Here is a 13,982-nt window from a genome sequence, read left to right as displayed (position 1 = left end):
TGCTTCGAAGTCTGACAATATATTTACAAATAATGCTCGTGACACACTTTTTCTGATTTTTTTAAATACAAGGTTTTAATATACTTTCTTTCTTGTTTCAGGTAATTACCATACCTACGAGAAAGCCATGTAATTAAAGGATATTTATTTATAAAAAAAAAATAGTCAGTTGCTATAGCTAAAGCGAAATAGTTAGGAAAACATCCAGATCACATCACAATGGATGTTGGCAACAGTACGCGTTCTTCGATGAATATCGCGAAGTCAAAGATTAGTAAAAAATACATATAGTTCAGGATACATCGCCCATTTTTGCAAGTGACTACTATCAAGCTGATTTTCCGTTTGTAGCTTTATTTTGATGAGACACCGAATAATTTCGTGTACGAAACTCTCGATTGTGGTAGCTAACAGAGATAACAAGGATAAAATTTTTTGATTTGATGGTTCTCAAATATTTATTACGCAATTTGTAGGACAATATGTCTGTTGAATTATATAAACATTAACTAAGTGAAAACAAAAAAATCAGCTTGTTAGTAATCATTTATGATGACCTCGTTATCGATACACTTTGGAAAGGGGGACTCTTTGAACTAACCATACTTAGATTTTGTAGGACAAATATTTTTTCGAATAATTTAGGTAATTATCTTGAGATTGAACAAAAAAAAATTCAGTTAGTAATAAATATTTGAGAACCATCAAATCAAAAATTTTTATCCTAGTTATCTCTGTTAGCTACCACAATCGAGACTTTCGTACACGAAATTATTGGGCGTCTCATCAAAATAAAGCTACAAACGGAAAATTAGCTTGATAGTAGTCACTTGCAAAAATGGGCGATGTATCCTGAACTAATATTAAGTAACTCGTTAAATTGTATAATTTGAGCATAATTGAATGCTTTGAATAAATTGTTTTTAAGCTAAATGACATTTTACTGTTAATAGTTTCATTTTCAATTCCTCGGTGGTTGGTTTAATTTAGTAACCTCAAACCAATACGAATTAAACATTTAATTAAATACTAGATGTAATGATGTAAATAAAACAACACATTATACGAAATATTTTATTTCACGAAATAATAAAAATAAATTAGCACACATTTGTAGATCGTCGTCGACTAGAGCATTTTACAATCCCGTAAATCCCACGGGAACGGGAACTATGCGGGTTTTTCTTTGACTGCGCGGGCGATGCCGCGGGCGGAAACCTAGTTTGATATATATAAACTTCACCAATGTTACATAACACAAACTACATAAGGCAGTATTATAGGATATTCACCGCACATTATATACATACATAATATACCTAATTCTATATATTGCTAATTACAGATTCGTTACTGGAATGGTAGTTATGACAACGGAATGATTGTACAAAAATATATAATGTATGGAGTAACTTTATTCACCAAATATGGAGTTATTGAATAAATTTAGATCATTATGACATTCCTGATGTTGTACTTACAAGGAATTAGTGGGATGTTACATTTGTTCAATATTTTTTTTTCTTTACCTACTGTTTATTTATTGACGGTACGCAGTTCACTAATTTTTCCTTTAGCGCAATGCTAGAATATTTTTATTTCTTGAATACGTCTCCGGCTTTTAAATACATATTACATTGCCTGAGTATTTAAACTATCTTAATATATATAAATCTCGTGTCACAATGTTTGTCCTCAATGGACTCCTAAACCACTTAACCGATTATAAAAAAATTCGCACACCATGTGCAGTTTGATCCAACTTGAGAGATAGGATAGTTTAAATCTCAAATCGTTTAAAGCGGGCGAAGCCGCGGGCGGTAAGCTAGTTGCTTGATATACCTACACATCTACTAAATGAAATTGTGATTGTTCGAGATAAATATAGGTATTACGTAACTGAACAAGCATCATTATTATATTTATTACAAATCCTGACAATGGTGAATACATTAAAAAATAATATAATAATGAATGAAAATGCGATCCATATTCTGTTAACTTCCGCCCATATCTATGCATATAGAAATACCAGATTTCCTTGAGAAAATAATAATATTTCCCACGTAAGAGAGTAATTTTTAAGCTATTGCATAGCTTCTATCGCGGGCCTTGAGCGCGGGGACCGAATCGAGAAATTCCGTAACGAAAAAACCTCACGCTCCCCACTCCCACGGGCGGAGGTGTGACTTGAAGGCATAGCATGCAATAGCTTTACCGCGGCAGTCCCCGAGTGCAACACGTCATTTTGTAAAATTGCGGTAAAAATAAAATAAAACTCCGTTGAATAACGTTAAACCACTAAAAGCAAGGTGACACCTCACAGTAATAAAAAGGTTAACATCTATAAGCCCTTCCAAAGGGCTATAGGTTTACGGATATCAAACATTGCCTCACTTTTTATTTATTTAAAAAAATTGTTTTAACAGTAATTTAAAATTTAATTACTTCTCTCTTATCTTTTAATCAATTAGAACACCGTTACGAAGATAAGCAATCATAAAATATATTGTTTTTACTTTTTACGATTATGGTGTCCTAAAAAAATAATGCTTATGATAAAGTGTTCAAATAAAAAAATAATAATTTAAAAGGAAAGATTCTATATTTTAAAGAAACCATTTTAATATGTACCTATAAAAAGAAGAAATATGTCCATAAACTACTTAGATCATAATATACTGTCAGTTCTAGAGATAATAGAGATTTTTAATCTGGCCAAAATGGCTATTATGCAAATCTAAATTAAAGTGACATAAGACGTATAGTCACATAAAATATTAAATAATGATGCAAGCGATTAGTGAACCACGTGTGTATAAAACTAATTATCACGACCTTTATCGTACATTGACATCAATGAAGCAGCAAAATAAACAACACACTTAAAATAATATTTAAATACATTCTAGAAACTCAAACTGACTAGATATTCTTTGTATAGCTGATTTTTTACGTGTGTTTTTGTAAATTATTACAATATCTTACTCTAAAATATTCTTAAAAACGCCATCTATTGGCAGTGTGTGAAAATATTAACACATATTGGTTTGTTTAAACGATGATAGATGGCGCTGTGACTAGATTAGAAATTATAATGCTACAGTTAATTTGTTAGAAAATAAATACATTGTTAAGTTTAATAAAGTTTAATAACGACTAGTTACGTAGACTAGTATACATTGATAAAATATATCCTCTTAAAATGTTCCTGATTGTTAATAAAATTGGCATGAAGTATGCATCAAGAGAAAATCTCATTTGTCACAAAACAGGTAGAGAGAATTTATTATGAATGAAATGGATTTGTGAAACGTAACTTGTAAAATTGAACATAAAATAAATAATAAATCTTATGATAAACAATTTATTGAAAATCTCTTTTTATAGATTTTTATAAAACGAAATGAAAAGTATACTTTCGCATTGAAACATAGATTTTACAATTTTACTTTGTTGTCTTGTTGCAATAACTCAGGCCCCGGAATCACAGACACAAAAGAAAATCTATTGTGTCGTGGACCGATCGGGCCGCTCGGGGCTCAATGGGATAAGTCTTATTTAGATACAATCGATTACATACTCATGTAACAAAAACACAGGTAATATTTTCTTAATAAGTATTCGTATTTTTCGATTAAAAACCATAAAACAATCGTTACAAAATTGTGTTTACAATAATTATAATAAATTGGAATGACTAGAATATCACTTTAAATAGCTAACATATGTATAATAATACATCATAACGTATAAACAGACCGTCGGTCCAAGAGATTCGTTCTCAGAAAGTCAGAATAGGCTCTTCGCGATGATCAAGAATATCTGAAATTCAAAATAATTAACTTAAATTATATTTATAGTTCTAATCCATACTAATAATTATAAATACGAAAGTAACTCTGTCTGTCTGTCTGTTACTCAATCACGCCTAAACTACTGAACCAATTTGCATGAAATTTGGTATGGAGATATTTTGATACCCGAGAAAGGACATAGGCTACCTTTTATTGCGAAATATGTACCACGGGCGAAGCCGGGGCGGACCGCTAGTACAATATAAAAATGTTGTATTTCGAAACATTAAACGAGAATAATTTTTGTCTAGCGTCTAGAAGTGCGGCGCGTGATGTCAGCGATTTTTGGCTGTACTCATAGATATGCACAGCTTAGCAGCTCAGAGAATGTGGGTAACTTTATATTAGTACTGGTGAAGTGAAGGCACACTACTTTGTACTTACATAACTCGAATCAAATATACGCAGTATGAGGCTGGTTGCAGAGCTTGACCGACCGTCAGTGCGTACCGTCGGTCCTGACGATACGCATCAACAATTGTATGACTATGACACTAATGCGCATGACAATACGCGTGCGTATGGTCGGTCTAGCTATGAACGGTTTTATGAATTTCCATACATATGACAAGCGCGACTGACGTACAGGTAAATTAGCTTGGAGAAATTTTTGCGTTTGTAGTAGTGTATGGTCAGCAAATAAAATAAAACAACATTTTATTTTTAGTTTTTATTTTATATATGGGATTTTAAATTAAACTATATGTGTTTCTCCTCTGAAAAAGATGAGACTTTAATTTAATATTTGCACATTTAACATACGTATAATTTTTACAAAATGAACATGATTTTACGAAATGACAATGTTACTAAAATGAAAAATTTACTAACCTGAAAAAGAAACGACATTTAAAATTTAATTCTTTAGTTTGTGAAGTCAAAGGCTTGCCTCGACCATGTTTTAACACTGGAGCCATTTTGAATTAACAATATAAAGTTACAACACTTACACACAAATTAAACACTTCAACAAATATTATAATAATAATAACAAATATTAACAACAATCAACAAATACAAAAGGAGATTGCCCAAGTGACTATGGCACTTGGTATCGCAATCAAACTTATTGTGTCAAGATGAAATATAGCTCAATTTAAAGCTTTTAGAAACGATTAAAGTTTTTATATAAATAAGCCGCAGTTCGCGACAATAAAAATAAAACAATAGTTTTATTCAACACTTCAAAAAAATACTTTATCGAGTTTAAACTAACGATGAACGTTAAGTTTTACATTTATTACATAGGTAATATTTTAATTTACAAGACAAATGTGAAAAGTAAATCGTAATAAACATTAGGTACCTATTTCAAAATAAATTACGTCGAACATTGCGTCGAACACATTCATTCAAGATTCATTTCAAATAGAAACTATGACATAAGACGCAGGACGCTTGCAAGAGAGATAGATATATGTGTCAAAACAAAAACTTTTACTTTTATTTCTATTTATTTGGTATAATTACGACTTAATAGTGATAAATATGATCATTATAAATACAAATAGGAATTAACAATATCACGAACACGTGACACAATTAGTATTTTACCGATTCCATACGTGGTCATACATGTTTCAAAACACAAACTTTTAATATTATTTCAATTTATCCGGTATAATTAAGACTTAATAGTGATACATATGATCATTATAAATACAAATAGGAATTAACAATATCACGAATACGTGGCACAACTCAAATTTTACCGATACCACCCGTGGTCATTCTCCTTTATCAATTAAACTACGTACATAATAATTATAATTTTTGAATGAAATGTGTGCTTTATGTTCTAACGGTACCAAACAACTGCATTTGGCACCTGCGGACAGCGTAAACTGGTTTATTCTGGTTTTGTGCGTGTTTCCACTTTCCACTATCAAGTGACGATTTATTAATTTGTTTTGTTTCGTAATTATTATGGTCAAATATTAATTATGAAACAAACTATAATGGACACGATATTTTATTGTTTCACGGTAGTCGCCTTGTCGTTTGCTCAAGGACGTGAAATTGAATGATATATTTTTTTTATAAAGTCAAAACCATTTTCTTTCAAATTAAAAGTTGTTTTATTGAAAAAAAAAGTGTTGCTAGGAATAAGTATAAAATTAAATAGTAATGTTAGGATATCGAAACATTTTTGTATAGGCCAGAACGATATAGTGGAAACGCGCTCTAAGATCTGAGTAATATACACACCACTACATAATATGCAAAAATTTCTCCAAGCTAATTTACCTGTACGCACTGATGGTCGGTCAAGCTCTGCAACCAGCGTTAGAATCACTTGGCCTTTTAAATTCAATTCCAACCTAAAGCATCGCGACGTGAGAGTTCCCTTACATTTGGTCCTTCGAGCCGGATAATATATGTTTGTAATTGTGTACTAATGCATATTATATATGCGTGTGCGTGTGCGTGTGTGCGTGCGTGCGTGTGCGTGCGTGTGCGTGCGTGTGCGTGCGTGCGTGCGTGTGTGTGTGTGTGTGTGTGTGGTGTGTATGTATGTGTAGTGTGTGTGTGTGTGTGTGTGGTCACCTTTAGCGATGCTCCACCAGGGCAGCGTGACGTACGTGAGGAAGGCGGAGAGCGGCGCGCTCTGCTGCCGCTTGCCCTCCTTCCACAGGTGGAACGTCTGCGTGAAGCCGCGCATCGCCCACAGCGGGTTGTACGCGCCGTCGTCCAGCTCTGGGGACATTACATATCATTAAAGATTAATTTGCCCGTCTTTTCTTATGGTGGGAAACCTGTCGTGTATAAACAAAATACTTAAAATGTGTATGTATGGGTATTACAAAAATTCAATACTACGTAGTACATTCTACGGTGGGGAGAGTTTTCGTGTTCATAATAAAATATTAAAAAAGCGTTGTGTATGCGTATTTTATATGGTTTGGAGAGTTTAGTGTGCATGCAAGAGCTAGATTCGCCGTACCGCCCCGCTTGCGCTTGGGCAGGTCGCACCAGTAGTATATGTCGGTGCCGTCGGGCGTGGTGCGGCGCGGCGGCAGGCGCGCGCGGAACAGCGCCGCCGCCGCGCCGCGCCGCCGCGGCAGCGTCACGTACGCGCGCGCCGACCCGCTCCACCGACCCGCACCACCACCACTGCCTTCCGTGTCACTTTTACAGTTTTCTTCCTTATCCACAGTGTGTTTACATCGGTTCTCGCTCTGTCTGGTGGTATTCCGATTCTGTCCCGCTCTATTATCGCACTCGCGGGCGTTGCTCTCGCAAGTGTTATGCTCGCAGTGCCAGCTTTGTCGCGTCCTGTTATCGTTGACGTCGCTGGGCAGCTCCTCGCGGCCGCGCACCGTCCGAGCCTTGTCAGTCGCTTCAGTGGCGCGGATCCTGGAGATGGCCGCGACGAGTGCGTTCTCGTCGAGCGAGGCGGCATCGTAGGCCATTTCACACTCGTCCTGCGAGTGTGCGGTGCGGGGGGAGCGTGCGGGGTGTGCGGCGCGGGGGCGGGCGCGGGGGCGGGCGGGCAGCGGGCGCAGCGGCGGCGGGGTGCGCTGCGGGGGGGCCGCGGGCGGGCGGCGCGGCGACAGCGTGTGCAGGCAGGCGGGCGACTGCGGCGCGGGCCGGTACGCGAGGCTGTCCAGCGCGGGCTGCGGCCGCGCCGCGCAGCAGCGCCAGCGCGCGCCCGACCCCCGCCGACCTACGGACCAGACACACCGATCAACTATCGCGAATACACCGTACCCACATTCCGATCCTGACCAAACGGCACATTAAATCGCTAATTTCGACTGGCTCAATTAGAACGATTTCACGTAACGTCCAGTCCGGGATCGGAACGTAGATGGCGCTTTATTCTATTTAAATACTACAGTGGGGCTGCTCGATATGTGCGAACGTGCAATGTCAACATGCATCACGTTCGTTTCAGACTTCGGCGTGATTAGCTCTACTTTTTAATTCATTTTTTAATTGATAGTAAGCTTTAACGGAGGTTTTAAAATCGAAGTCTGCACATTATAATGATTACTCAGACATCACAAGAGGAGCGCCCCCCGCGATAGAATCACAATAAATAGTATGTATCGTGTGACGTGTGGTGCGAGGTCGAGTCGACGGCGGGCGGGCGCGCGGCCGGCGGTATACGTACGCTACGAGCATACGGACAGACAACAACATATTATAGCATGCAAAGCAGAAATAGTCGAATAGAACATGCATAGACAAATTAGAAATTGTAGCCATTCACTATTTAAAAAAAAATTAAAAATGCATGCGTGAAAAATTTGCTCCACCATTTTAGACTAGATGCCGCTACGTAAGCATTACTCGGTCTTTAAACTTTTACATTCTTATCTTTCTTTCTATTTTACTATTCATATCACTTATAAATTACTTTTATTTGAACCAAACTTTACAATGTTACGCGCACTAATAAATTCACCAATAATTAGTACTTAAAAGAAATTGAAAATATTGATTTTCAAAATTAAGTTGTTACATTTATGACATTTTTTTTAGTGACACATAGTGCAGTATACAGATGAAATTTTGTTTGAAATAATCAGTATAGGTATTAAACTAGGAGAAAGGAGCATGGGACTTACCCATGGCATATAATTAGCTTACAATGTAATATTACTACAGTAAATTTCCTATTAATACTATACAAGCAGTATGTTTTATTGGAAGCAAAGGTCAATATTGTGTGTAGTGTGATGTGGTGTTTAAAATATGCAGTGATATGCATCAGGAGCGCATGTACTTGTATCATTAAGTTTATTACTAACACATTAATCATAAAAAACACCAAGTTGTAGAGGGAAAAGAAAACAGTTATGCATAATATGTTAATGGAATAAGGTTTACACAGGCATACCGCATATTTATATGTTATCAATTTGTATGTAGATGTAAAATATAAACGTGATAAAAATTTAGACGTGTCCAGTGTCACAAGACGTGTTATGTGTCACAGGACGTGTCATGTGCCCTGTAACATGTCATGTGTCACGTGTAATATTACATAGACGCGTCATTTGACGTGTGAGGTGTCAAAAGACGTGTATTATCATGGGACGTGTCTTGAAACATGTCACGTGTATTGTAACTAGTCCCGTGTTATAAGAACGTATCAGGTATCATAGAAAGCGTCACAAGTCACACGTCACATGGCACGTGTCACACGTCACATGGCCCGTGTCACACGTCACATGGCACGCGTCACACGTCACATGGCCCGTGTCACACGTCACATGGCCCGTGTCACACGTCACATGGCCCGTGTCACACGTCACATGGCCCGTGTCACACGTCACATGGCACATGTCACACGTCACATGGCACGCGTCACACGTCACGTGTCACGCTGCACGTACCGTCGCGCAGGTCGCCCGCCTCGACCTCCGCCAGCCCGTCCCCGAGCGCGTCGAGCCCCTCGTTCTCGGAGCGGCTCTTGTCCCGCGGCTCGCGCTCCCTGTCCCGCGCGCGCCACCCGCCGCGCACGAACGACGCTATGTTCGCGCTCGGGTCGCTCAAGCGACGCTGCCAAATAAACAGCAAACCATACACTAATGTTTTTATAACTTTTAGGGTGCTTTTCCATCGATAATGTGCGAGGATGTGAAGCGAGGAATGTGTTATTTACAAACACATTCCATTCCAAGCCCTTGCTACAGAAGTGTCCGCGACAAAATATATGATCGCTTCCTTATGTTTTTAGGAAAAAATATAAATCTTAAGCATTTCCTATAATGTCATCTCAAAACCAATCTAACTAAAAAAAATGTCTATTGCATAAACGTATTCGTTGTCCCAGCAATCGCTTAATATCGCATAATTCGCTCGTCATAACCCACCCCTCGACGAAATAATAACCACTTGAATACTGATCAAGGCAGACGACGTCGCGTGCTCAACTAGTTATCGTCTGTTACCACGCGATACTATACACGGGTTTTTTTGTCGCATTAGAATGGAAATAGGAGCATCATATTTATATTTATGTTCTTTTATAAGGATATTAGTTTCGCGAATGTATAGGGAAAATACTTTAAAAGCATTTCCTATAATATGTCCTCGATAAGTAAGCGTACATTTTACGAATCAACCTATATATTCACATACAATTCCAACATTATTTATTGATGTAATTTCCTGTCGTTAATTCGTCTAACTTATTTGATAATAAAAATACTAAAACTATTTATGAAAAAAAGCACTATTATGACAATTCACAATCACAACCAGAGCATGTACATTTAGCGGTCTGGCTAGAAATATGTACTTTAAATTTGCCGCCCTTTACTGGGTTCAGCTCTGGCTGGCCAGACTCTAATAACACGAATGAATACGCACTATGTGGAGGATAGTTATGTATATTTCTTTCTTTCTATATGTAAGTATTCCCTTCCACCCAACTCCTATCCTATCCATTAAGCATGTAAGAACAGTCGGGTACCTGGTGGCGGTATATGAACAGTCGGGTACCTGGTGGCGGTATATGAACAGTCGGGTACCTGGTGGCGGTATATGAACAGTCGGGTACCTGGTGGCGGTATATGAACATGTCGTCGGGGTCGTCCTCCCAGTCGCTGTCCCACAGCTCGGCGGCCGTCAGCCCCGGCTCCGAGCTGGGCGTGTGCAGCCCCGACCCGCGCGGCCGGGACACCGCCACCTGCAAACGTGACCTATCGAGTTATGTACGGACACATATTGTGTCGTTTCTGGACCACTTCCAAAGTCCTAAACTGTGATAAATTTCGAGTACTTCACAAAGAAGTACTCGAAAGTTATAGTTTAGGACCTGGAATCCAGAAGTTTCAGACCACTTCCACTTGCAAGAAATAGACCCTGTTTATGTTTTGCGATATATTTAGCACAATGTTTCTTTCTGTCTGATGATATGCTTTGGGACACGAAATGCTAGATAATATGGGTAAGTTAATTCGCATATCAATAATCAAGAATTTTGCATTTACTTTCGAAGTCATTGGCAAACCTAAACATATGATTGAGTTCGAACTTGAAAGAATTTGAACAAGAAGAGGTTGATATGCTTTTAAGGACCTGATGCAATATAGGCCAGTTAAAGTTTATTCATATCGACTATCGTATATGAATAGGTATATAACCCAATAACATCCGTTGATTGTGGTAATAACGTGGTTAAAACATACAAGCTCGACTGTTATACAATACGAGCTTTTAGTGAGCTAATAATAAAACAATGCAATGTGCTAATAGTGCTCGTATATAGAACGCATTAGAGCAACATCACTTTACAAAGTTTAGAAGAAAATTCTGACTCATCCTCGCAATTAACCACGAAATAAATTGAATTCAAAGACAATCGAATTTAACTTACATAATAAACTTAAACGGTGGTGAACAACGTAAAAAGAATCCTAAAAACTTAAAAGTAATATCTAAATTCAAAATTAAACTGATAGGTATTTATAAGAAACTATACTACCTACTGATTTTACCTCTTACACTTCTAACATAAAATCTTAATTTTCCTCAATTCCCAATAACATTTACGTAGTACGTACCTCCGCATGCCCCTTGCCCCCCGGCCCCTTCATGCGCACGAACTCGCAGCGCGTCGCGCCCGCGCCGCGCGCGCCCAGCAAGCCGAACGACATTCGCTGCGCCACCTTTGTCGACAATGACGATTGCTGTCGACAAAGAAATACAATTAGCGTACAAAACAAGAGATACTAGGCAATACATATAAATAGATAAAGTATGGAAAATGGAAAAATGCTTGGAAAAGAAGAAGAATTACTAAAATCCTAATATTTTTATAGCAAAGCATCTAGAATACCTACTTCAGATATGTTAAACATACAACAGAATATTTTTGCATATTTGTCACTTATCCATTAACGTTATTAGTTACTAAACAATAGAGTACACTATAATATGCATTATTTATGTCCAATTTTGTGTCCAACAACCAAAACAAAGCATCTCATAGAAGCAAAGAGAGAGTTTGTTTATATTTTTTTATAAAATACCGGTGCGTGTCACCGTAGTAAACAAAAGCGAGCCCGCCGCATCGCGCACCTTGCGCTGTAGTCACTGTGTAAACATAACAACATCTGTTCATTGTCCTATAAATAATTACTGTGTTACTACCGAGTTCAATCACATGTGCTTTGTTTTTGACACAGTATGATTTTGCCAATTAAAAAGTGACTAAATAATACAATAAAACTCATTTATCACGCTTAACCGATTTATACCAAACCCGCAGAAAATACAATTAAGTTAAGCATTTTTAATATACATGATTCATCAATTCCTGCAATATCCAAATTAATTTACCCAAAAAAGAGAACTAGTTCTAAGCCGTCAGAACAACAATAGTCAAAATGAATAATTTCATACAATCCTTCACAAACGCTTCAGCACAAAAAGAATATTCAAATAGTGACTCCAGTGAAAAGAAAAAGGCACAGACATTTCAAAGAAAAAAGGGTCGAATTGAGCGCCGAGTCAAAGACACGAATTTGGAGCGACAACCCTCCGTTACGGGCACATTTCACTCCTCAAGAGTCAAGCTGAGCTAACGACTATGATTGAGAGCCCTTCCACTAACCTCGCCGTCACACCACTCTATCGGCTTGTGTTGTTGCGGGTGCTGTAATTACATCCAATAATGTAATGCTTTCCAATTAACCAGTCTACACGCTTTAACCAGAATTCAGCGTGAATTCAATAGAAAACAAATTACACGTGTACATTTTAACTGCTACATACTTTTCAATTGTTTGTTGAATCTAGTTTGCTCCATAAAATTTTCGAGAAAATGCAAATTATACATTAACAATGGATTGCTGTAACATACCTACATAAGCTGATCGGACCGACCAAACTTATGAATCTAGAACGACACGACGTAATTCTAACATCATTAAGATGCACCCATTAAAACTGCACGACTTTCTCAATGCAGTATCTCAAATGTGACCTTAACATCGGATCTAAATAAAACGCGTATAGTACGCGTAGTCAGTGGTGCGCTCATAATTGCGTCTCCATCCATTACGCGGCGACGCGGCGTCGCGACTTGTTGATATCCAGGCTCCCCCCTTTCTCCCCTCGCCCTGTCACCACCCCAGCTCCTCGTGCCGGACTCGCTTACATTGCTTCATAATCAATAACACTCTGATCAAGCACTGCTTTCAATCAACGCCTAGACTAATGTATGTTTGGATTGCACACATGACGGCTAGAACAATTAATGGTGACAACGTTTCACTTTCCAATTACTGGAAATGCACAATACAGCTGCCCGCATGTAACTCGCTCATTTCTGATGAACTCAAAACAAATGATAAGTAAAATTGTACCAGTTTTCTGTGACCGAATAGTTAACATGCTAAATAAAACTTCGATATATATTGAAATAAATAGTAGTAGGCTATATAAATTTATAAAGCTGTAGGCTGCATACAGCAAAGAAAACTATCAATTGCATGAAGAAAATTCCTTAAATTGACAATCAAGAGGAAAAGGTAATCTACGAATTTCATAGCATTTTTTTTAAAACCCTAACAACGTTAAATTTGATTTAATGTTCCAAATCCATATAATATATGACCTTCATGAACCTTAACCGTTGTATCCGACATAGTTCAATCAGTTACCCAGTCATGCTTTCTATTATGTGCCACAATTCGCAAACGTGGAGATAAAACATTTGCCAAGTCACGACCCACTTGTCTCCTTATACACACTTTCTTGACAGTGCAAATATTAGTCAGATGCTGGAGACAATATAAATGCAGCCATTGCAACTGAAACATTTCTATTTGAAATGTTCACTTGCGTGCCTTCAATGACATTTCTCGGTAGACCTTCCTTTAAGTTTATTTTTATGCAAATTGCATTTTAATGCTGGGGCTAAGTTTACTTTTAAGTAAATGACTATGTGTCTAGAAGAAAATATGTCTATTTCTAAGAAAAAAAACTTTCTGATGTTAATTAAGCTTTCATTGAGAATTAATGCAAAAATGACTACAAAACTTTTAAAAAGTTTCAACAGAAGAAATGGTTCACGAAGTTTTCTTTCCTAACTTTTTAACGGACCATAGACTTTTTTAATTGTATAATTCTCAATAGATGGCGTTAGTAGTAAATATTCAATAA

At 37.5% G+C, this 13,982-nt stretch overlaps 2 protein-coding genes across 2 annotated transcripts in view; one reads left to right on the top strand and one right to left on the bottom strand.

Moving 5' to 3' along the window:
- The window catches only part of LOC123692115 (phosphatidylcholine:ceramide cholinephosphotransferase 2-like), an 83,587-nt gene that overhangs the window by 31,944 nt on the left and 37,661 nt on the right, over nt 1–13,982 (top strand). The window lies entirely within an intron of this gene.
- LOC123692118 (uncharacterized protein KIAA0930 homolog) overlaps nt 2,573–13,982 on the bottom strand; it is a 52,394-nt gene continuing 40,984 nt past the window's right edge. Inside the window, exons 6-10 of the mRNA XM_045636763.1 lie at nt 11,378–11,503; nt 10,372–10,500; nt 9,203–9,368; nt 6,405–6,554; nt 2,573–3,825 (exon numbers count right to left, since the gene is read on the bottom strand). Coding sequence (XP_045492719.1) covers nt 3,785–3,825; nt 6,405–6,554; nt 9,203–9,368; nt 10,372–10,500; nt 11,378–11,503 — 612 coding nt within the window. The 3' untranslated portion in view covers nt 2,573–3,784. The remainder of the gene's footprint in view (nt 3,826–6,404; nt 6,555–9,202; nt 9,369–10,371; nt 10,501–11,377; nt 11,504–13,982) is intronic.

Source organism: Colias croceus, chromosome 5 (genome assembly GCF_905220415.1).
Source record: "Colias croceus chromosome 5, ilColCroc2.1".
NCBI classification, from domain to species: Eukaryota; Metazoa; Arthropoda; class Insecta; order Lepidoptera; family Pieridae; genus Colias; species Colias croceus.
The sequence above is the reverse complement of the archived record's forward strand: the minus strand, read 5'-3'. Positions and strand labels throughout refer to the sequence as shown.